Genomic DNA, 26514 nt, shown 5'->3' on the forward strand with positions numbered 1-26514 from the left:
AGCCAGGTGCTCTAAATGATTCCAAATTGGTTTTGGAAAGGAGAGGGAAATGGGATTATGTGACCATTTCCTTCAGAGACCCTGTACAAGTACCAAGAGCCAAATGATCGTCTCCTGTGCTATAACATGTGTTTTTAGAATGGTCGTCAACATCCTTTCACCCTCCACAATGAATGCCTAGGTTTAGCCAAGGCTGACTGTGAATATGTACTTTCTTTCTCCAAAGGGGGGAAGTTTTGAAGGAGTTTAAACCCAGCACTTTTCAGCACTTCCTACAGCCCAGTGCTGGAATAGCAAGAGCCTGAGAACAAATTGTATTCCTTTTTGGAGTGACACGAAAAGCAGGAAATGGAGAGGTAAAAAGAAACTAGGAGAAAATGGACCATGTCAAACTGATCCCTGGGCTGGGCACTGGTGACCAAATTAGCTAAGAATTGGGGACTGACTTACACCACCTCTCTGGCAGCATTAGGAAAGAGATCATTAATACTGGTTAATGTCAAAAGTTATCACTCTAGCCTAAATATCCAAATATAATAAAGATCAAAAGTGGGGGAAATAATACCCCAGTTGAAATGTTTGTGGTACAATTTAGAATTATATTACCTAAGACCATAAAATGGAGGTGATTTACTGCCTCTTAGACTTAAAAACATAGAACACAGAGTTGCTCTGGATGAGAGGGCGCATTAAAATGTAATTTCAGATGCCAAAGCTAATCTCTGTTTGAACTGTACAATGTTTTTGCTGTTAGTTTTTGAAGAGTATGTTGTGCAACCAGTATGGCCACATGTCTCTGTGTTAACTTAAAGATGTGTCAACACCAGCTTACCCAGGGTGCTTGAGACAGTAAACATGAACTGCTGAATGTATGCTTGTACTATTTGTTTTCTTTTTAACATGGCTTTGACCTGAACCTTGAATGTACGAATGGAAAGTGGACAGTTTTTTGTAAACTTTGACTCCAGTGAGCTAAATCCGATGCTGTTGAAAAGACTGTTGACTGCTATGTGATTTTAAAGATGGTGGGGTTGAGCAAACTAGAAATCTTAATAATACAGAAATCAACAGATCAGAGTCCCTGAAAGGGAAGAAACATGCAGGTCAATATCCAGAGCTATCCATATGAAACATAAGCCTACGTTTATTTTTAGCTTTTCAAATGCTGAGTTATCTTGTTTGTCTACAAACAACCCTGTAGTTGGGTAAATTTTGGATTTGCTGCATTAAATATCTTAAATTTACAAGACAAATACTTAAATTGTCTCAGCTTCTGTCAGTTGTTTCTTTTCAATGTTAGCGTAGCTGTTGGGGAAGTTGGCTGAACACAAGGGAATACACCCACAGCAGTTCTAACAGTTATTATGCTCAGAAAGGGAAATCTGATTTAGGAATATGTTTTAACATATTGAAGAAAATATGTAAAACAAGTTGTTGGCCCAATAAATAAAAACCCTGCAAATCTGGCTACCAAACTGAAAACCAAATATCTTTAAAATACACATTAGATTTATAAGGAGCTGTAAAGAGAAAAACACTGGTTAATGTTTTAGGTGAGCCTTTCATCCAGGCCAATAAACATCCACACTTGAACTGTTCGTTCTTATATATGTTGTTGTACATCACAGCACTTCCTGAATTTGACTACCTTTTTTGTTCAGAAACCACTACATGGGTGATTTTATTTTCTAGATGAGCAAGCAGGTGGGTGACATTTAGTTGCCACCACTAACTGGAGTTGCGCTCTCCACTCCCTGCCAACTAACCTTTGTGTACTGTCTGGAGATTAGTTGAAAAGATTTCCTTTTTTTCTTATTGTTGTGCGATGACACAACCGCGCATTGAAACCAACAGACCGACATCTACTTCTGCAGACTTCTGAAGTAAAGTTAGGTGTAGGGCTTGGAGCAAGTGGAATCTGAGAGTTGGGGCAATTCACTCAAAAGAAACAGTTTGAGCAATTTAAGGTCTATCTGTCTTTGTAATGCTAGTCTAGATTTATCTGTACAGAAATTCAGCTCCCATGGTTGGGGCTGGTGACAACAAAATATTCACTTCCTGTACCAACAGCCTTTTAAATTATTTTTCTTCCAAAAAACACAAATGGAAAAGGCTAGTGACTTTTCTGAAGTTTTTTTTTAAACAGTGGGCATGGATGGTGACTTGCTCAATTGTGCAATTCATTAAAAAAATCAAGGTGCATGTTTACCTAGAATCGATCCTAGACTTAAACTTTTAATTTTTTATTTTAAGTGAGTCTGCTTTATTTTCCTTATGGTACAGCTCGGCAGTGGCATGATTGCTCTCTAATCATCTGTAATCCAAGTTACTAAACTAAATTTCATGCAGGTGAACAATACACTAATAATCATGGGTATTGTGCTTTGTCAAGAAAATAGTTTTTCTTTTATTTCACATTGAAGAAATCAAGGCCCACATGTCATCAAGGGTCGGGTAAAAACACAATACTACGTAAGTTTTGAGTAATGGCTAGATGAGGCCACAGTTGAATTTTAAACGCCTTTGGACTCAAGGGGTAGAGTGAAGGTTCCAAGGAATTCTTTGTGTTTGGGAGGGAGAGATGGCATTAAGGAAGGTGGTTAGAGCTGGTGATGAAACTGTTGGATGTACTCTGATGAAAGGGCAAGAATTTAGCAGTTTTAATGGCTTTTTTCTTTACCATGCAAGTTTAATTAGAATCGATGGGCAGAATAAGCAATTTGTAATGCCATTCTCTGCAAAGTTGTGGTACATGGAGATAATTGTCTCGTTCAGATTGAGTAAAAGTAGTCTGATTCAAGGTCTTTAATACTTGCATTCACTTTAATGCTGTATTAAACCTGACATAACCACAAGCCTGTGTGCTGCTGGCTGAGTTCAGCAGGAAAATGTGAGCGGTTTACTGATATTATATAGGTATTGTTGTAAATCTATTGTAGGTCTTTTTAAAGACCTGTTTATGTTGAAATGTGCAGCTGCCACTTTTCAAATTGTTCAAGCGTTAGCAAGACTTCTTTAATGCGATATGGTTTCTAATGCACGCAGACATACGTCTGGAAATTTAGTTAGTTGCATTTTCACACGTACAAAGAAAACTCGAGGAAATTTGTCATCTACAATATCGTTCAGAATTCTATAGTTAAAGTGCATTAGTAGAATGCCTAGGGTATATGGAAAACTAAGAACTTAAAATAGCAGTACTTGCATCTTTCTCGTCCTATACATTAATTTAAAAAATGTTGTGCATCTCTACTCTTCGCCACTCCCGCGACCCCATGAGAACTTTCAGCCATAGAATGCAGGAAGTTATATTTTTGTAATGCCCCATGTAGAAGAGGGCACAGTGGTATTAGAGGAGCCCCAGCCCAAATGTCTGAGAGCTTATAATATCTTGAATCCTTGGCATGATGCCCAAATTATTCACGACATGGTTGGGGCAACTGTTAAAAGTAAATTGATATGCACTGGAAATTAACAGAATGTACTAATGTCACATTCATTCTTCTGTTCACATCTTTTCCTGTTGCCGCTGCAGTGATGCCCTTAATTAAGCCACTATTCCTTTGATCTTCGAATAGTAAAGTCTGCCAAAACTTTCCCCACCACTGCCTTTTCAGTTTCATTATGCCAAAATAAGGTGCGATTCCTGTAAATAGAATGGTGAACTTCAGCTTATTTAGCCTCTCCATGAATTTTAAGCACTTAGGGCTGTTTATCTTTTAAATAGGTATTTCAGTTAAACTTCTGAGATATCCTTGTGCCTCTAATTCTGGCCTCTTGTGCTTTCAAAATAATTGCTCACTTTTGGTAACTCCTATCTTCAGATTCCTATGCCCCAAAACTCTGGAATTCCCTTCCTAAATCTCCTCCCCCCCCCCCCCCCCCCCCACACACACACACACACACACACACACACACACACACACACACACACACACACACACACACACACACACCTCAGTACCCCTCTCCCCTCCTCTGAGCTACCCCATAAAACCTACCGCTTTGACCAAGCTTTCAGTGACCTGACCTAACATCTCATGGGACTCGGTGTCATACTTAATTTTATATTACTCCTGTGAAACGTTTTGGGATGTTTCATTACATTAAATGTGCTATATAAACATAAATTGTTGCTTGATGTCAACACGTATACTTCCTTCTGTGCTAACTGTATAGTGGTCGCGAGCCGGAACCCCAGCCAACTTCCTCCCAGAGGTCAGCACCATGCACCAGCAAACCTCTGGTCACAATATTCATGAGAATATTGTACTTTGGTCCTTCTTAGTGTATGTATTGAACTATAGGGCAAGTTTACCACATTCATATGAATTTGCTTCTGCTTTAAGAATAAATTCCACTGGAATGACACCAGGGTATCTCACTCTCAGTTTTGGGATAATAAAAAAAGTTACATTTTTATACTGCACTTTTCATAACTTTAGAACATCTTAAGGTGGGGGTATTGGAGAGGGACATGTACAAATTTTGATGGTTTTCAACACCCTCAAATTGATTTAAGAATATTTCAGTGGGAATGTAAATTGAGACAAGAGCCAAAAATCATTAAAGTACCTTGTTCACATGTAAATTTCATATGAGATAGACTGTCACCTGGTGGAATGAATGTTTCAACTAGATGCATTTTAACAAAAGTGTTAGATTTCTGATTCGGGAAGGCATGGAGAAAATTAAGTTTTACGGTTGAGGAAAGGATCTGAACAGTGGGCCAAAAAAGTTGAAGGGTTGGTCGGGTGGGTGAGTACTGTGGTGCAATGAAATAAATGGTGAGGGGAGATTCCTCCTTGGTCTTAACATTTGACTTCTTACATTGAACAGCAAAATTATGGTTGAATCAGCCACTTGGCATCTGGTGCCAATTTTTTTTAAACATAGTTCTTCCTTGGCAGTGTTCTTTTTAATAAATGGCTTAGGCCTACAGAGCACAACAACACAAATCCAAAGAGTAACAGGGAAGGAGAGATGCAGAGAAGCTAGCTCGATGATGACAACCTTGAGTGTTAAAAGCATGTGAAGCAATGAAAGATTGATAAGTAAGAGTTTGAGGTCTTGGGAAAGAATGAATTAGTGTATGCTGGTATAGAGAACATGCTAGTGTTGGAACAACTTGGGAATTAATAAAGCTCTATTCTGACTAGATGGATAGTGAGTGGCAAACTCCTATATAACTTTACGGTATAGTTATATTGAAAGCCCAGTTGCAGCCATTTAAATATTCTGGGTGAGTGAATATTTCTCCTTGGCAAGTGCTGTATAAAATATTCCCTGAATAAACAGTGCAGCTGAAGCAGCCTGATGGTGATAAGCAAAGACCACAATTACAGTATCTTATGCAATTGGAGATGGTGGAGAAGACTTTGCAAAATGTGTTTATAATGAATCAAATGAAACATTTGGCATCTGACTGATATTGAACCCATTAGTTCGGCTCTGGTTGCATGCATGCTGCTGCTGTACAAGCTAATCCTTTAAAACAGCTTGAAACTGATAGGAAAACAGACCAAGTGAAGTAACAACTTTTTTTTTGGATTAGGGAAAATAACTCTCGTTTAGAACGCCAAATCTTAATCCTCAACCCAGTTTCCAAGAAGGTAGGGGATCAATAAAACAGAACTAGCACTAATTTGGCAAGTCCCATCAGAGGCCACAGAATAACTGATGTGGAAAATACTGATGCCATGTGGTGTTCCATGCTCCAGTTGAAGGTGAGGGATATTTGGACAGAGTAAAGAGTTTTGGCTTGCACCTAACATGCTACGTGGTCTGGTTTTTAGTGCAGGCACTAACTGGATGTCCAAAGTAGATGGTGTCCTTTTCTCAATACTAGATTACCTTCACTTCACTTAATTCACAAATGCTTTCTATTTACAATAGAACCTGTTAACCCAACCTCTGAGCTATTAATCATCTTTTTGCAAGATGCTCTGCATTGCAGCGATGGTATTCTACCCTGGTGGGGCCTATGCCTGTTATTACGATTGCACAGCTGTCTTTTCAAGAAAACTAATAATGGCCATATGCAATGTCACATCTTTCAGAAATTTCTTGAACTTTTAATCTTCTGAAGCAACACTCTCTTGCATTTGAAATACTGCCATCTAATCTGGAATAAAATGCATTGAAAGAATTGTAAACAAGTTAGACCAACTTCTGACAAGCTGTCAGCCTTTGAGTGAGGCCATGGATTCAGAGCACAAGATCTAGGCTGGCATTCTAGTGCAGTACCAATGGAGTGCTGCACTGTCAGGTGTGCTGTCTTTCAGATGAGACGTTAAACTGGGCTCTGCCTGTCCTTGGTTAGATGTAAAAGATCCCATGATGCTATGGAAAGAAGAGCAGAGTTCTCCCTGGCAAACTGACCAATATTTATCTCTTCGCCAACATCACTGAAACAGATGCACTGCTCATTAACACATGCTGTGCATATTTGCTGTTGTTTCCCACATTACAAAAATGACTATATTGGCACGGCAAAGCACGTCCTGAGGTTGTGAAATCTGCTATATAAATACAAGTCTAATTTTCTTTGTTTTACCCAGTTGTACTGAACTGTAAGTTTATTTATTCTCTTTCATTGTCTCGCTTGCTCCTCTGCAGGTACTATTCACCTGCTAGTCCTTGAGCTTTCCTCCCTCATTCCGTACTTAAATTTGTATAGGGTAGAAAAACTTATTTTCCTCCTTTCCTCACTGTTTAGAAATTGAGATTCATTTGTGTTGGGTGTTTTTTTCCAGGACCTTAACTTCTTCCACTTCTTGTTTTGCTGCCATTTTAGTGTCAAGTTAGTTCGCTTGAGGTTGACACTGCAGAGCAGCACAAAGAGAGCTCTGATTTTTCAGGTCAAGAAATGTTAATCTGAGGCCCCATTTTCCTGCTCCACATAGACATTAAAGATGCCATGGCCCTATTAGAAGGGGAACATTAAGTTCCTCCTATGTCATAGCCAGCATTCTCTCGACTGTCCTCATGCCCTTTCTTTTCCCAGGCTAATTGCTAAGGATCTGAACTAATCCTTTTTCCTTGTATTTGTTATTTTCACAAAAAGACTTATAAACAGTTCAAAGGACGTCGATACACCTGAAATGTTCTTGGTGATCGAGCTTTTCCAGAATTTTCTTTCTTGTGCTATAGAATCGCTTTTGCAGGTGCCTTGTTGTGTTGGCCCTGCACCATTTATTGAGTTTTATAATATTAGAATTACAATAGATTATCAAGACAACTCTTAAATGACTAACTTGCTATTAAAAATGCTCGAGTGAGGTTCCAAATTTGTTGACTGGGAAATTAATTGAAAGAAATTTTACAGAAAATAGTAAAGTCATTAACTAAAATCCAGATTGTCTCCTTACTCTTAGTAATCCTGGTTATGTTCTTGACTAAACCTGTAAATTGTTGTTTAATTTGCCAGATGCTGAATTTGAAGCCTTTGTAATCTAGTGTTGGTCAAGATGGTTTGAATTAATGGCTCATTAAAGTAGATCCACAGCTGGAATAGATTTCATAATAGTGACAGAATAAAGTATATGTGAATTTGTGATCTCCTGGAGCTCATGGAATCTCTTTATTTCACCATAGTGGTTTTGTTCGGATTTTCGTTTGAAAGTTGTATGTGGATTTATTACGACAACGTGGCCATGCTCTATTGACAGCCAGCAACATAAGTAAGGCAGGCTGCACTGTGTAGAGCCGAATCAGAAGCTTGAATTATGGGCCTGGACCCTACTTACCAATGTATGTGATTGCAATGTACAGGTGCACTTTTGTACTGCACTATTTTGTAATGTGAATGAGACTTGGCATCTTTGTTTCTTCTGTTAAATTAGTGTATATGAACACAATTTAGGTATTACAGGAACACCAAGAAATTTGAGTCCTGTAAATATTGTTTATTCTGAACCAGGTGTGTATTTGTTATGCAGGATGATTTCTATATTCTTTCATTTGGTACAATGCAAAGTGGATCTGCTCTCCCCTCACCCTGCCATCTAAGGTTAGGATAGATTGAAGAAAACTACAGATACATTATAAAGAAATTACATTTATATTGTACTTGTCATTTTCAGGAAGTACCAAAGCACTTCAGTCAAATAATTGCTTTTAAAGTATAGTCACTGTTCTTGGGCAGGCAAACACATCGACCGATTTGTGGGCAACAAGGTTCCACAAGTAATAAATCAGATAAATGCCTCATTAATATATTTTGTTGCAGAACTAATTTTGAAAGAATACTGGGAGAATTTCCTTGGCCTTTTATAAGCCTTGTGAGATCTTTTATGTCTACCTGACGAGTCTTGAATTGATGTTTCAGTTGAATGGTGGCACCCCTGACTATGCAATATTTCTTTTGGATTACCCTAAAGTGCCAGCCTAAATTATGTATTCTAGTCCTGGTTTAAAGTTTCCACTTGGGGGCAAAAGTTCTACCACTGAGATGTAGTAAAGTCTATTCCTCATTCATAGAATATTGTTTTCTAAAAGGATAATCAAGCCAGCTGTTAAGCACTTTAACATAACACTTCATTCTTGAAGGTGGATAGAGGCTGTAGTAGAGTCTAAACTTGAAGTTCTAAAATGGAATTTTAGACTCCAATATTGGGCACAAATCCAGCTTGGGTTCAGGATGAAAGCCTTAAATCTGAGAGGTGTTTTTTACATCAAATAGTTGTAGAAAAATAGGGACAATGCATAAATAAAAGACAAGAAATGGACGGTGGTGGGTCATGTGCTACTCCAAAGCAGACAACATAATGTCAGCATCCTCATAGCAAGTTGGTAATTCACTTCTACTCAACAAGTGCTCTTAACGTATTAAACATTTCACACAGATTCCCGATTATATGCAGTTTGTCTAAGGAAAGTATGAATTTCTATAGGAACTACAAATTTTTCTACTCCACCTAAGTTTAGGATCTTTAGGCATTTAATTCAACTGTATAAATGCTGTAAACTAAAACCTAATATGTTGCCAAAAAAGCTTCCAGATTTTAAAATCTATTTCTAAAGTTCAGCATCTCAATAACAGCATTTAGAATTGCTGGTGCTAAAACTATCCCTAAAGCCCTTCAGTTTAAAAACAGCCCACGTAGCACTTCAGTGTTTGAACCAAACAATTGTCTGTTAACATTTTAAATGGATGTTGCTAAATGTTGGGATTTATTCATAACTTCAAATTATACACTTGAAATCTGAAGTTATTTGCGCGCACATTTTTTAAAAAGCACAGGCTAAAGTTACTGAGCTAAATGAAGCTTCACTGTAAAATTTGAGTTTATATGGGAAAAAAAGATCAGACTTGAATTAGGGAACTGCGTAGAAGCAGTAATTGTGGAAAGGACTGAATATACCGAGAGCAGTGAGTGGGAGAAGAATGAGGTCATCATCCAAATAAGAGTTTCAGGTAATGACCTTAATCAGACAATTGCCTTGTGATCTGTTCATTTTTTTCTTAATCATCTAGGCATAGTTTATTGGTTTCTGGTCTGGCAATGCCTCAATTTTAAAATTCTCATCCTTGTTTTAAAATCCGTCTGTGGCCTTGCCCCTCATCTCTGTAATCTCCTCCAGCCTGATGACTCAGATCTCAGTGCTCCCCCAGTTCTGGTTGTTTGCACGTACTTGATTTTTGATCCTTTCACCATTGGCTGCTGTGACTTCACATGCTTAAGCCCCAAGCTCTGGAATTGCCTGCCCAAAACTTTGTTCTTTAAGGCACTCATGAAAATTTACCTTTTGATCACCTCTGATATCTTCTCTAGGATACTGTGTCAAATTGTTGCTTGATCATGCTCCTGTGAAATGTCTTCGGACGTTTGACTATAATAAAGGTGCTGTATAAATGCAAGTAGTTGCTATTCCATTTAAAAAAAAAAATATTTTGTCATTATTTCTCTGAATTTATTGTGATTCAAATGAGTTTAAAAGAAGACCTGACTGCTGTTTACAGATATTATTGATCCTGCATTACAAGTTCCATGTACACAAAGGCTTCTTCTATCTGTTTGTACTTTATATACAGCTGAGATTTGTGTAACATCATGCCTGTCAAATCTTGTTAATTTGGCATGAAAATCACTCCTTCAGATTAAACAATGTCGAGTGCCCTGATTTGACCACACCTTGAATACCGTCTAGTTTTGATCGAAGCACAGGTGAACATATGAACGCACGAGCATATGAATTAGGAGCAGAAGTAAGCCATTTGGCCCCTAGAGCGTGCCCCACTATTCGATAAGATCATGGCTGATCTGATCGTGATCTCCACTTTCCTGTCTACCTCCTAAACTCCTAGATTCTTGACTGACAAGGCAGTCAACCTAACTCTGCCTCTACTGCTATCTGGGGAAGAAAATTCCACAGACTAACAACCCTCAGAGAAAAAAATTCTCCATCTCAGACAGGAGTGCTGGAGGCAGTGCAGAGAAGATCCATGAAACTGATTTCTGTGTCAGGTCTGAGATATAAGGAAAGACTAGAGTGACTTGTGGATTTTTATCCTTGAAAGGAGGCAACCTTAGAGGGATATAAGATAGTTGAAGGGAATGGAGAAGGTATGTTTGGAATATTTTAACCTAATTGAGAGTAGATCAGGGGTCAGATCTTCAAATTAATTAAAATTTAGGACCTGATGTTAGGAAACCATGTTAGTATGAAAGGTTACTTCCAGGAAGAGAATATGGGGCAAAAGCCTCGACTGTTTTACAAAATGGACATATCCCGGAAACTGGAGATTTAGCATTCCTTCAGATGAACAAAGGTGGACTTAAGTCATCTGTAATCGTTATGTGAAAATTATGACCTGATTTCTTTGCCCTTTTTTATAGGGGGGAAGAAACAGGTGCAACTTCATATATTTGATCTAATTTCCTGACATTGACATCTCTGCATTCTTGCACAGATTGTACTCTATCTCTCACTCTGTAATTTCTGTCATGTGCCTGTTCTCAACTATAAACTTAAAGACATTTAATTACAGGTGTTCTAAGTAAGCACTCAGCTTTCAGGTGAATATAACTCATTTTTGCTCACAAACTAACCTAACTGTGTTAAAGGAGACATCATTCCAACAAGGTCATGTTTGTCAATCCAATTCCTGCAAGTTGCATCATAGCATTAGTTGGAAGAATATTTCACAATAAGAGAAAATTATTCTGGGGTCTTCACCTTTCTAGAAAAAGTGATATTTCAATATCTGGTCAATTTTATTAGGTTTAAGGTTTGCTAAATGCTTCAGAGCTTAGTGCAAGTGCTATGAGGTTATAAAACTAGATTGCATCAGTTATGGGCAGACTAATTGTTCAATCACTTCAAAGATGAAGCATTGGAGTCGGCTGCAGGCAGTCACAGGACAATGTTTTTGATATCGTTGTGAATCATTTACATCCACAACAAACGTTGCTCCTCAGTTAAAGCATTTGTAACAAAAAAATGAAGTGTTTAGTTGGCAGTCAGAGTTGATTCAGCCCATCATCCATTTCTAGTAGTAAATGGGAGCCTGTGAGTAAATTAACTGAATAATTTGATTTTATTCATATAGTAAATCTTAATGCGAGCAATAAATTCTGGTTTCTGCACTCCCCGTGCCACCCTCCTGCTCCCAACACCCCCCCACAGTACCTTTTTTCATAAGGCAGTGAGTCATGTTGGCCCATGCATGTTGGTTGTCATCTGGTTTCTCACTCGGAGCAAAAGGGGCAAATCTTTACTGAGAAATACTTTGATCTGCTGGACCATCAGGCAAGTTAATGAATACTTTTCTATTGCTGCATTCAGGCAACTCATTTATAAATATTTGCATTCTATTTTGTCAACACTGCATATTCAACAGAATGCGGTTTTCAGATTTTACTGAATATACATATGTCAGGGCGCTCAAAGGCAATCAGTTATAACTGGCACAGGGGAGGGCTTGTAATAGGCAGGAATCTTGATGAGTGACAGCAAGCTAATTTACCATCAAATGGGTAATACCTACATCTGACTCCTATTCAAATCCTATTCACACTTTTAATTTTCTAGAAGGATCACTGGATTAACAGAAGTAGGAATTCTAGCTGATTTTGATTAGTTCTTGTAGCCCAAGGATACAGGGGCCAACTACCAGTACCGCCCCAACTGGCATCTCAACAACAACTTGGAATTTAACCTGAAACCTTTTAATCTTTGTGGTTCTGTTGTAGCACATTTACCGACTTAACCATCAAAAGTCTGGTGTAAACCTGTTGAAGTAGTTAATTGCATATAAAGAAATTAATGTGTGTGCCTGTCTGTGCACTTGTCTGGCTTATTTTCCCATTCATAAACTGATCCCGTAGGAAAATGAGTTATTCAGAAGTTCCACTTGTTCCATTATGACACCTGTCTGTTTTATGCCCAACTGATTTTACATGAGTTAATTGACTTGCCCCATGAGGGGAAAAAGCTCCATTTTGGAAACCTGTCCATCCTTAAAAGGCCTAATTACTATGGGCACAAATCCATACATATCATAGGTTCCCAAGTTCAGTTTCAAATCTGTATTGTTATCTGATCTCAAATGGTGAAGTGATGGGGGTTGGTGGTTTTGGATGGTAGTTACAATTGTTCTTTGTGCTTTTTAACCTATGGAGGGTAACAGTCTGGGCTGGCTTTGGATGTAAGTGAGAATTGAATGAGGATCTGGTGTGATTCCCCTTGTAGTCAATTGGCCTGCCACCCTTACTGTAATATAAGAATGACTGCTAGAGCAATGTAACATTTGCCATATTTGTACAATAAAATTAAGACAACTTGTATTTTGAAATTATCCTACCTCTTTAAGTGCGTTGTGATTGAGAATATTGTGAATGGGTCTTTGGAAAATGGTTGGATTAGAACATTGAAAGTTTGTTTTGAAGGCTTGTCTTCAAGGTACTGAAGCTATTTGAAGCATCCATATTGTTGCCCGGATTAACATCAACTAACTCAGCAGAAACCAAGTTGTTTTCTGCAACAACTTACATTAATAGCAGTATATAAATGCAATAAAACATCCCAAGGTTCTTCATGGGAGCTTTATGAATAAAATATGATGCTGATCCAAATTAGAAGATATTAGGTCAGCTTTGTAAAAGGGAAAGACTTAACAAGCGTCTTAAAGGAGGAGAGTGGTGTAGAGAGGTTTAGGGAGGGAATTCCAGAGATCAGGGCCTTGGCAGCTGAAGAGACAGCTGCCAGTGCTGGAGCGATTAAAATTGGGAATAATCAAAAGGCCACAGTTAGAGGAATGCAGAGATCTTAGTGTTATGGGACTGGAGAAGATTAAGTCTTACACAGCAATGCAGATTTCCTCCTACATCAGTGTTACTTTTGCTTGACTTCATAGACATGAGTAAAGCTTGGGCTTTTTATAGTTAATTGTTGTGACACAGCATTTGGTAAAGGCTGAGTTTAAATCCGAGGGAAACTTGAACAACTGTCATAACCTATACTTTCAATTGGTATGTTTGAGATGCAGCTCTGAATTCAGGAATAAGACCACCAAGCCCCAAGGTTTTTAAATAAAACTAAATTAAACATTGTTTAATTTAACAAATTAAACACATACACATGTCTACAAATTACTACCATAATAACTTTTAAACAAATCCACAAATTAATCATTCCCAGGTAAATCTCGGTAACAGTAACCCATAGACTGTAAACAACACCAGGCAAATCACATTTGATCTCACGAATTCAAAATGAAGTTCCTTATAATTTGGTTCCTTTGCAGATGCAGTTGTAGGCTTACAGGCTGATTAGATCTTAAATGCCTCTTCCTTACACACAATCTCTTTTTCCCTCTTCATACCTAGTTTTCTCTTTGAATGTAAATTTTCCATGGTATCCTAGGCTTTTAACTTCATATCTTCTTACAAATAACATTTTCATCCCACTAATTTTATTAGTAATATAAACATATTGCTTGGCATCTCTGAGCCAGGTGCAAGATTTTGCTCCCACTCTTGAATGCTTTATTCAACAAATGCAAATTTACACTTAACCTTTTTAACTTCCATTCTGTTTACTCAATTAACATCTCAAACTACTATGCATCAAAACACCCAGACTAGCTGGCTTTAATCTAATTAAGACACACAGACCCCTCTACAATTACAATTTAAAAATAATTTCCAATAACATAGACATTAATGTCTCCATGACAATATTTTGTTTAGTATTAATGAGTCTCTATTGTGTTTCTGTTTTGTAGATTTTCGATGATTATTATCATTTTCGGCACCATGGGTTGGCGAAACGATCATTGAATGAACACACACATCATCAGAATAAGCTGCGACAGGACCCTCAGGTATGTATAAGACCAGACTTTAATTCATCTTTGCATTAAATTGGTTCTTAGGAACTTTTGGCAGCCAAAGTAAAACTTGTCATTTCTTTGGAAAATGGCTTTTGTTTAAAGATAGTGTTCCCAAGTTAAACGCAAGGGCTATAATTCATTTGTGTACAAGTTTGAGAGAGCATAGGCCGCGTTGTGAATAGAATCTCAGTAAACACACCTGACAATACAGTTTATAGATTCTGTACTTCCAAACTTAGATTTATCTAGAGAGTACATTCAAGCTGAATAAAACAAGGATGAAATACTGGTGGTTTGAAATGAATTAAGATTATCATGTAAGAAGGTATATTTATCATTTGAAATGTGATTCGTGAGTGAATTATATTATTTTGAGCACACTTGTGTTTCTGCTCCATCACACAAAGAACACCTAGATGAGCCTCTAGAAATAAGTAGTCAGCATACATTTCAGAAGGGAAAATCTTTCTTGACCAATCTTTGAATTTTTTTGAGGTAACAGTAAAACTAGACAATGGTAATGCAATAGATATAATTTATCTGAATTTTCAAGAGGCCTTCAATAAGATTCCACAAAATAGACAAGTGAGGATGTGGAGTCGGGGGACAAGAGCTGACTTCAAGACAGGAGGAAGAAAGTGTGTGTAAAAGGTAACTATTCAGAGTAGCACAAGATGAGAAGTGGTTACACAACAATCAGTGCTGGAACCACAGCAATCACATTTATAGTAACAATTTGGATTTTGGCATCAAAAACAGTGTCATCCACAAATTTAGGAATTAAGTTGGGAGTTAGTCAGTAAGAGTACTGCAACAAATTACAGGAGGGCAATAATCTTGCAAATGGGAAATAATTGGCAAATGAAGGTCAACACAGGTAAATATGAGGTAGTACATTTTGCTAGGAAGAATAGGGACAATACATTACTTGAAAGATGCAAGTCAAATTTGGGGAGAGGAACAAAGGGATCTCGAGAGTACAACTACGCTAATCACTACAAGCTGTGCCACAGGTTAGCAAGGCCATAAAGAAAGCAAACCAAGCACTCAATTTATTTCTAGAGGGATAGAATTGAAAAGTAGGGAAGTTATGCTATATCTGTACTAGTTCTGATTGCCATATTATGAAAAGGACAGAGGTACTGGAGAGGGTGCCGAAAAGCTCTATATATCAGGTTATATATAATCAGGAAAGGATTGATGAGTTGTCTCTAATTTCTCTTGAAAAAGAAGGTTGAAGGGTGACATAGAGGTATTTAAAATTATGAAATATTTTGGTAGAGTGGATGCAGAGAGAATGTTTCCTCTTGTGGGGAAGAGCATAATTAGAGGCCATCAATCTAGGATAGTGACCAAGAAATCCAATAGGGAATTCAGAGGAAAGTACCCAGAGTTCAGAATGTGGAACTTGCCACCAAGTTGAAGTGCATAGTATTGATGAATTTAAAGGGAAGCTAGATAAGTATATGAGAAGAAGGGAATAGAGGGTTACAAAGGTAGATTTAGATGAGGAAAGATTGGAGGAGGCTCAAGTGGAACATAAATGCCAGCATGACCTGGTTGGGCTGAATGGCCTGTTTTCTATGCTGTATATCTATTGTGAAGAGACTAAGACCTCACCCTGTATATTTTTTTTTATAAAGTAGATATAGATATCCTAATTGCTATTTCTAAAATTTTATAAACTGGACAAAGCTTCAGTCCTTTTAAAAGGTCTATGTCTGCCTATGACCCTCAAATAAAAGGACCTACCATGGCAGTATGGCAGAAACTTGCCTTGCTGTACTGCAAAAATGTGTCTCCCATTTTGCCATCTAACCAGCAGCAACACAAAGCTTGAATACCTGGTCCCATCTACACTGTTTCTACTGGAACTTCTGCACCATTGCCTACAAGACTGTATCATCTCTGCATGCTTATCTCATCATGTGAAGTTAACTCTGCTGTATAATTCACTTTTCCAGTTTCGATTTTCAGCCTGCTAACCTCTGTGAAGGAATACCTCATTGGATTTGACTCTGGACTTGGAACCCATGTGAAACCCTGTTTCTTTTCTCTCTAGTCTCTACACTGTGAATCTTTCTTTACTCTATCCCTCTATTACTGTATGAATGCCAAGGGGGCAATGTTGTGTGCCCCCCCAGCATTTGTGTGTGTGCAAATAACGTAACCCTCCGAGTTTGCCCTATCTCGAGTTTGCTGTGGAGTTATTACTCGAAATTGGATCACGTCAAAACTGAGGAGTTGGGAAATATGCTGCCGCTTATTAAGGGGAAAGCAAATCGCCTTTCTGTTTACAGATGAGCGGTGAGAGGAGAAATTAGTGCTGTTTAAATTAACCCCCTATGTAATCTTATGTATGTAACACATCTGGATCAGTAACTTGTCCTGGATCAGTTCAAAAGTCTAACTTTTTGGTGTACTGAACTGGATTTGCTTACTGTAATGTTTCTAGACTAGCTTAGATGTCTGTGATCTGCTAGCTGTAATTCAGAACCTGGAGTCGGTGTTCATACTTCACAGACAAGCAAAATCCAGCCTGGGAATACATATGAGCTGAACTTGCTGTGCCTGTTTTTTTCCCCTAGGGTGGAACTAGAATTGAGTGTATGAGAATGCAGACAGGCAACAAGTTCTGCTTTAACTCCCATGCTAATTCTTTAGATTCTTCTGGGAATTAAGGAAAACCTGAAACTGCTATTTTAATAGCTCCAATTGTATTCAGAGGCCTTGAGGTGCTGTTGTAGTCTCAACCTCATTCCCTTCAGCTCAAGTTCTGTGTTGACAGCACTGTGGTTCTAAATGAGGACATAGCCTGAATTCTGCTTGTGCATTTCAGTTTCTGATCACAGTGTGTTGATCAATTTGTGCACTTGTATCCAATATAAGTGTGCTTAACACCCTAATTCAGCCCTCTTCATGCACAGTTTAGTTTGAAATTGAGGCAGCCAACTATTGCCAACTTTGGGTGCGGAGCCGATGACTGACTGAGCAGGGCTGCAAATTTTAGTGCTCTGCTTGGGTGGTGGAAGCAGTCCTTTAATGAACTATATCTTAGTGGGGACACCTAGCTAATTCCTATTCACCTCTGAGCATCAAAACATGTAGCACCCAAGCTGGAGATCGAGAACTGAGCCTGGGAACTTCCAAACTTCTTGGGTTTTGTTGCACCAGACACCATATTTACATAATGGAATATCGTGTATCGACTATAGTGATGGTTACTCTCAACAGATGCATAACTGACAAGTATACACTTATGTGACATTCCAATTGCTTGCAATATTAACGAGTGCTGGTAAACCTTTATCCCTTAGAGGAATAAACCCATTTCAAATTTAGCCCATGGCTTGTACTTTTTATCTTTGAGAGAGAATATTACATAGAGGATGTACAGAGACTACAAAGATGGTTCTTTGGAAGCCCCATGATATTCCAGTATGTAAATATGGTGTCTGGTGCAACAAAACCCAAGAAGATTGGAAGTTCCCAGGCTCAGTTCTCGATCTCCAGCTTGGGTGCTTCATGTTTTGATGCTCAGAGGTGAATAGGAATTAGCTAGGAGTCCCACTGCTGCTTGTTACCTTGCTGTAAAATGTGGTGAGATCAGGATATAGCTTGGTTGTGACTCCTTCCAGAGAGGAATAACCCTCCTTATGAAGAATTGCCACATAGATGAGATACTGGAGGGCAATGTTTGAAGCTGTATTCCAGGAAGAGTTGATGTTTTGAGAAGGTTCTCTGAATATTTACTGTTATTTTGTCTTTCGAAAGAAAATTCTCCCTTTTAGCAATAATTGACTGCTATTTAGTATCCCCATTCTAGTTAGATGGGGAGGTTAATGAACCAAAAAAGGAAACACACAGCACACACTTGGGTTGAACTTTGATTAAGTAACAAAGCCAGTGGGTTTATTTCCTTGGGAGTGAACCAACAGGATGCAGCTGGCAGAGGCAAACAATACACAAAACATTCAACCTGCGATTTGTGAAATATTCCCACGCAAAGAGGGCAAGGTATGCCAGTTGCACAGATTGTTTAGATAAATATGTTTACAGTCTTTTCAGAATTGTGTATTCTCCTTTTTAATTAAGAAAAGCAGGTAAACTAACTTCCTTCTTGCATTCAATTGGTAGAGCTCACAGGTGGGGCTGGATGCAGGTGCAAGCCCTTCCTTCTTGCAGTTTTATATTGAGGCACAGCACAACTAACTGCAACTCCCTTCTCAGCTGATGGAAATGCTGTCTATTTTAGCAGTATATGCGGTGTAAAGACTGCAGTAGTGACTATCATTGCAAGCATTGCAAATAGCAGCTTGCAACATGTGCATAACTTTCTTTTTCCACTCGAGATATTTTAGGCTGAAGTATTGTACAATTCTAATTTCCCCTACATGGAGGGTTGCCAACTCTTGTTGTATTCCTGGAAGTTTCAATCACAGACCTCATCTCTAGTAGCCTCACCCAGTCAAACAGACTTTTTAAAACCATCTCTGGTGTGCTGGTTGTAAAAATAGTAACATTGCGAGAAAGTCAAAATAACATTTTTTAATGTTCCTAAGATTTTTCTCCCGAGTTATTCACAGAAATATCCATGAGATTAATCTTCAATTCTTAAAGACGATCCTGCAGGGTTGATAACACTACCCCATACCAGGTTTTAAACACTTTTTTGGAGAAAGTCTAGGTGAAATTGGTGCAATCCAATCTCAAAGGATACTGTGGGGGTTATTTTGGCCAAAGGGTAAAAACAAGTGCTCAATGGCTGCTGTGCTAATAAGACATGCCTGTTTAAAAGTCTGGATTTAGAGCACAACTTTGGTTCTAATTGCTGATTACCATAATTTGAACTTGCTTCAGATGTTAAACCAGACACTTGCGGATTTACAGCAGGTATGGAGTTCTTGCACCCACTATGAAGGTGTGGCGTCTTCTCCTTAGGCGCTTTCTCAGGATCAAGGATGACTTGGGTTCCTTTCTTGTTCAATAGATTCTGAGATGGCTGAAAAGTCAAATGCATGATCTGAAGACTCTACCATTTGTAGGCCAGTTGGTGCTTGAAAGGTTGGGTAAATGGATTGTTTGGAGGTTGGTGCACTCCCTCTGATGCCTTGACTTTGGCTCTGCATGTTCCTGATGAACATGTATTTGGTACCTTCCCAGATGAGGCTTTTCCATTTTGATCAGTTGCAAGCCAGGCTCTCCCTTGAGTCAGCAGGGAGCTTGACCTCTTCAGGGATGCTTTAGGGGCATCCCAAAATCATTTTCCATATCTTGGGAGCCTCCACTCAATGACGAAATTTGCCTTCAATGTGCCAGTTCTGCCTTGGGCTGTCTAAGAAAGTTGTGGAATGAGTGCGCTGGCTGGCACGCAATGGCAAGTTGCAGGATACACAGGGTCCTCATGGGAGAAGGAAGCGGGTGCCCTGTATCTGCAGATGGACAGGACCTCACGTCATCCTCCTATCCCTGCCTCCTGTTGCTGATCTGCCTGGCTTCCTCCAGACCATATTTGTCTAACATTTCTCCAGTATTACTTTTGGCTAATTACTGGGGAAATTGGCTATTGCAGGGGAAATCTGGACCTTGGCAGGAGCAAACCTGGAATTGGGATCCATGTTATTGATTTCACAATGTCTTCCTTTTTTCACATTCAAAGATTCCCTTCATTGTGGTTGTCGGGGCCCTCAGTTATGTCTGTTTTATTTCTCAAACCTTTGCTGTCACCACTCCCCCTCCATTGGGTTCTGCTTGTCCTCGCCTTCCAGCCCAGCAACCTTTATATTTAGTGGATTTTCCTCCACCTCATTCCCATCATCTCCCTCATGGTGCTACCGCCAAACACACCTTTCCCTCCTGTCCCCTTTCAGCATCCCAAAGAGACCCTCGTCCACTCCTCAGTTGCGGTACTCCTTCCCTATGGCACCTTTCCGTGCATGTGCAGGAGATTTAGCACCTGTCTTTTCATCTGCTCTCTGCCCGCTGTCCAAGGTCCCAAACATTCCTTCCAATTAAAACAGCAGTTTACTTGTATTACTTTCAATATTGTATGTTAATATAATAGTCCACTATGTTTGCTGCTCACAATGCAGTCTGCTGTACATTGGGGAGAGCAAATGGAGACAATCACTTTGTGGAACACCTTTATTTCATCCACAGTCTTGACCACGAGCTTCCGATTGCCTGTTATTTTAATTCTCCACCTTGCTCCCACCTTTACTCTGATTGTTCTGTCCTTGGCCTGCTGTGGTGCTCCAATGAAGCTCGATGCAAGCTCAAGGGACAGTGCTTCATCTTTCGACTGGGCACTTTCCAACTTCCTGGACTTAGCCTTGAGCTCAATTTTAAATTGGTCCAGATACTTATCTGACTTGTAATGCTGCTTTGTTCTTGCAAAGGGCTGACACTTGATGAGCTAAAGGCTGTGTAAATTTTGGATTAAGCTAAAACAATGAGATGCAAAAAAGGTAGAAGACACCGTTGCTTTTCCACCAGTAAAATGAACTTCAGGGTTCAGTTCACACGTTCTCCTCCTTTTTCTCCCTCTCCCTCTCTTTCCCCCCCTCCACAGGCAACTATTTGTTGCACAGAATCTTGATCAAATGCTTAGAGATCTGTGCTGTACCTTCAGTTCTTTCTAATTCTGGAGACAGATGCTGGAATTTTGAATTTCACCGCAGCTTAAAATGGATTTACTTTGCATGACCATTAAAGTATTGAAATTGATTCATTATGATCTTAACTCATTTCTATTACAGGAATGAACTTAGTTGCTCAGGAACTGTGGTATCATACTTTAAATAGGTTGACAGTGGAAGAAAAATAATGACATGATATTTGGCTTTCATTAAGAACTGGATCATTCCTCTCAAGTGTTCCATCTTATCCAGCCATTTATCTGCTGTATTTCAACCTATAGTTTCAAATATAATTTCTTTATTCCTTCCTTCCTGCTTTTGTTGATCTGTATAAATATTCATGAGCTGAAATTGTGAGCAGAAACCTTGAAGTAATAAGGACAGAGAAACTTCCAAAAGCAACCTTTTTTGAGGGCTTCCATCTCCCAGCCCAAATTCGGACGTGGGCATATGTTTTTTATCTTTTAATTAAAAAAAAGGCAGGGGGTGCTGTGTCCACATGTGAAATGAGCCTAATCATGCACAACCTTTCAACTGTAGCAGCCAAAAACTGTGCTTTGCTTTGCTTCTCATTCCTCAAGGTTACTACCACCAGAAAACACAAGTATTATCCACCTCAAGATAAGATACTCTGCTCACCCTCTCATTTCCACTCCCAAGATAGTTGACAGGTCTTCCTGACAGCTGGTGTTGGGCAGTTTTATGTTTGTGTTGCACAAGACTTTCATTTGTGAAACCTGGCAGTAATAGCATATCTTGTGTTACAATCCCTGTAGAGGCCAATGACTTTTAAAAAGAAACTTGAACTTCCAATTAATAGCTGAAAGTGTGACGCATCAAGAATTCATCTTAAAACTTTAGCTGTAACAAATGACTGAAAAGAGCACAATTTATTAAACCGTGTTCTATTTTCGTTGGCAACCTATACTTTAAACAACAAAGATGCACCCCCCTTTTATATCACCCATTGCACTCACTACAGAATTGCAGTCCTTTATAGCAAACAGTCCACAGGTACTCCAGCTTCCAATGGGTTCTCATTTTCCCCGTTTTGATGAATAGTAACTTTGAGTAACCACTTATAGGCATTTCCCTCACTTTTCTAGAAGTTTCTTAAATCCATTATCAGCAGTAAAACTTGTCCTGATAATTCTTCCTCTCTGGCCTAGCCAGGACGAATCTCCCGGAATCCTTAGATGGCTGTAGGATGCATCTCTGACTAGAGATGGTCTCCCTCCTGCATCCAGCTGTGGTAGTTCACAAAGCTTATCAGCCTCTTCTCCCTGCTTACTCCACAAATTGTGTGTGATATTCATTGATTTTTATGGGGAAGCATGTAACCTGATCTCAAAAATGGCTTCCTCTGCACTCATTTCCCCATGGCAACATGAAACCTGTTAGCCTTGCATCCAGGTAGAAATCCTGCTCAGTTATTCTTGATCCCAACTCTCTTTCATCTTAGAAGTAAATGGACAGTTTATAGAACAACTGTTTACAACCTGATACTTTCAATGCCTTTCCAGGACTTTCGGAGACTCAGCCTCCACTCCACTGTTAACACACAGGCTGCTGCCATTATATCCAAGTATAAATGCCTTGCACCTTCTTCCCAGTAAAACAATCTAAGCCTTCCTTTGATCTCTAATCAAACCACTCAGACTAACAAAGGTCACATGATCTCCATCATTTCATCCTAAATTTAAAAATATAGTCCCAAAATGTCATCGTCATAAGCCTCACAATTGTAACATGTGCAATGTGAAAGCACCTTGGGAGGTACAAGGTAGGGTGGAGCATAATTAGTCACCTGACTTCAGATCAGATTGATGTTGTGTAATGCAGTTTCAGTTAAAGCTCTCTGGCATGTCATCTGAGTACCACGTGTGATTGGGTGGCTGCTTTGAATAATACTGATTATATCTGGAGTGCTGGCATAGAAATGGAAAACATTAGTTTAATTTTATGCAACACAGACAAAATTATTTATATTGTACATTACTCATAAGGATAATTGACCCTAAAATTTGAATGGAGTGTCTTGTGCAGAATTTCTGGGAAATGATGCAAAGGATGGCTGAAGGAGAAAGCCAACTGCAGTAGAGCTCTTTAGCACAAAAGTTCTTCCCCAATCCCCTCCAGCATTTGTCTAATTCTTAAATTGTTTTTGATAAGCTGAAGAGTTGGATCTTTGTTCTGCTGGTTGTAAGGGTCGCCTGTGTGAATTCACAAAAAGTGTTTCCCTAATGTCTTTCTCAACGTCAGTCACAGCCTGGGGGAGCAGCGTGCCCTGCTGGTAGCTGCCTTTTGAGGTCTGGTAATTGTGGCTTAATTGACTTAGCTGAAATTGTGTCTCCAGTTTAGAAATGAGTGTCAGCTGGCCAGTATTTCTAATGATCTGGAAAGGAGATGTGAAATTTTGCGTTTCCATTGTCAACTTAGCTTGAATCTTTATTATGTATAAAAAGCAATGCATTTTGTAAATTTGTCAGACATGGGTGGAGTACCTTGAACAGAATGTAAAATCTGCCACTATTTCCTTCCACTTGAATTTGTGTACTAATTGTTTTAATTAATCTGGTTAAACAGAGTTGCTTTCTAATGTCTTTAGAGATGAACAGTTTCATTTTTCCTAAGATGCAATTTTATTTTTGTAAATAGGTCGAATGGCTGGAACAGCAAGTAATTAAGAAAAGGGCAAAGCGGGATATATACGTAGAGCCAAATGACCCCAAATTCCCACTGCAGTGGTACCTGGTGAGTAGTAATTTGTGTTGCACCAGTTGTTATGATCCTAGTTGAGGTTACCACTGGATAATCCTGATCCCAGGGTGTAACCCAGCTTGAAGATCCTAACTTTTATTTGTTTAGATACGTGGAGAGGGACTACTGAACAGTGTCACTGGAGTCAACTAATGAACTTTTAACAAAAGCATGAAACATTTTATTAAACAAAAGATGAACTATATTACATACTCCTTCACCTACAACTATACTTTTACAGATATATACAGATTTGTAAGGATAATACAAGTTTCCTTATATTCTAATGTCCACAGTAAGTACACAGCCCATGTAAACCAATAGGCACCCTGTGGTTAGACGCTCTGAAACCAAGTGACAGATGCCACCTCAGCCAGATGCTATGGATCTCTCAAACTCCAACTCCCCCCCACCCCCCTTCCGATGCTTGTCCCACTGAACCAATCAGTCTCACTTAACTCTGTCTTTAACACGAGGGTTTCCAATCTCCAGTCTCCAATAACTTGTTTTTGAATCTTCTCTCAAACTGATGCTTTCTTTCAGACACCATTCGCAAGGGTTCACCTGCAGGGTTTTGAACTCTCCTTCCAATGTTCCTTTCCCTTGAGTCACCACGTGCATTCAAGCTGTCTTCCACGTACACTCTCACTGTATCTCAATGAAGTTAATGGCAAAGAGAGTCTGTACTCAGACTCAGCCATCAACAGTACACCACTGCTTCACATGCCCATAGCAGAGTTACAGACCTCCAGTTGCCTTTTTGGACCTTCAGGCCTCTTGCAAGCTGTCCCAGCTGTAAATCTGCTTTCTGCAGCTTTTGTCTCTAAATCTGAAGCTTGGAGCCTTTCTCTCTGCCCCTCACTCATAACTTCTTAACAGGACCTTTTCCAGGTTCCTGTCCTTCCTTTGACTAGAAGGTCTACTTGGGACTTTCTCCTCTGCCATTCCCCTGGATTCTTGGGGCCTTTTCATTAGCTTGAGACTGGCTATCTGTCCCCTTTGCTCCAGTCTCTCCTGGCAGCTACTTTCAAAACAAACTGATCTCAAACAGCTTCCAAATCAAAACTGCTGTTTCTAGTTTCTCCTGTGTCTGTGGTAGGGACCTGCCTCTCTGGACCTCGGTTGCTAGGCAACAGCCCAGTTTCTTTACTCTTGTATGCTTAATTTAGCTGCAGCAGTCATAAAACTCATTAGAAATACAGGCACCTTTTAAAGTGAAACTAAAACTCCATATGACCTTTCTTAACACAAATACAGATCAAGCTTAAATTTTAAAGCTAAAACACATTCCTAACACCCACAAATACAAATATAACCTAAACTATCTCTCTTTCCTAACACAGTCTATTAGAATGAAAAGATGAAGATTCTTCCCTGTGACTCTCCATGTTGAGGTTCTTTACTCACATTGGTGAAGACTTTTCCCATAACTGAACTGTAAGAGGAAGTAAAGAAATCAAACTATAAAAATAATCTACATGGGAATAGGAACAGTGGACCAAGTTATAAGGGGAGGATAGTAGATGAGTTTGAGAAAATTATTTATTTTCGTTACATTTAAGCAAAGGAAATTTTGATGTGTAAATTTATTCCAAGCCTCAACCCATCAAAATAGCTGTCTTAGTTTTTTTGGGGCTTTGGTTTATTGGAAAGAGTGTCCTTTTCACTATTAAGCATCTTAAAATTAGAACTGGGTGCAGTCGGGGTAATTCAGTTTCTCGCACAATTGGTAGTGGAAATCTGAAACTCCTTGATGCTCCCCTACCACTTCAAAAAGTTTGTTGAGGCATGGGTTGACTGGATCAGTGAGGTGGGGGGTGGTGATGGTAATCAATATCATCACTTGAAAATTTTAAAATGAGATCGGTAAATTTTTGTTAGGCAAGGATGTGGAGAGTTTTAGAACTGAGGCATGAAGATGGAGCTAAGGTACAGATCAACCATGATCTAATTGAATATGGCACATATTCAGTGCCAAATGGCCTACTCTGGTTTCTATGTTTATCCAATTAGAACACTGAAGCAGCACAACATTTATAGCAATGTGTTTTGCATTACATTTTGTACCAGATTGATGAATCTTGGGAGCTTTTGAAGTCCTGAGAAACAAGCATAAGCAACTGTCCCTCTCCCTCAATAATGTAACCCCGCACATAGGTAATTTTTGCCTGAATGAGTTAGTCATCCCGTCCCCCCCCAGCCTTCCCATATTAACGTGTATCCCACAAAGAATTCAGCAAATCTTGAACTTGTTCAGACAGAGCCAACAGGAATACATATTTGGTCAGGGTTGGTGTGGTCTTAAGCACCTGTTGGTCTGTTTTGTGCATAGTATGCTTGATTGACTCTATAGGAATTCAGAGATGCAACTTGACGTGGCCTAAGAGTGCTTTTAGAAAAACCCTGCAAGCATCTGGGGGCACCAAAAGCATGTTTGTTTTTTCCTTGTTAGCTCTGACCTATATAGTGTTTTTCATGGATTTTTAACTCTTTTTTTAAAAGTATAAACTCTCTCCGCCTATTAACTATGTGCATGACACAAGTGACATTTGTCATTTTGCCTGTAATGTCTAGGATGGTAAGGACCAGATTTTATGCACTGTAGTTGGTAATTTCACTGACTGCTAATGAAATAAATATTGTGAATTAATTGAATATGTAGAAGCTTGCAATTTAATGTGTTCAGGAATTAATCTAATATGTTGTACCACTTAGAGTAGATGATAAAGCAGAAAACTGTGCTACAGTGTTTATATCCCAGATAACTCATTAGCTGCT

The 26514-nt window shown here is 39.0% G+C and overlaps 1 protein-coding gene across 2 annotated transcripts in view; it reads left to right on the forward strand.

The window, feature by feature from the left end:
- Window positions 1-26514, forward strand: part of LOC121271976 (furin-like) — a 103829-nt gene that overhangs the window by 40319 nt on the left and 36996 nt on the right. For both annotated transcript variants that reach the window (XM_041178241.1, XM_041178242.1), the window contains exons 2-3: window positions 14231-14329; window positions 23635-23730. In XM_041178241.1, the coding sequence (XP_041034175.1) occupies window positions 14231-14329; window positions 23635-23730 (195 nt within the window). The remainder of the gene's footprint in view (window positions 1-14230; window positions 14330-23634; window positions 23731-26514) is intronic.

This window comes from Carcharodon carcharias, chromosome 32, assembly GCF_017639515.1.
Source record: "Carcharodon carcharias isolate sCarCar2 chromosome 32, sCarCar2.pri, whole genome shotgun sequence".
NCBI lineage: Eukaryota > Metazoa > Chordata > Chondrichthyes > Lamniformes > Lamnidae > Carcharodon > Carcharodon carcharias.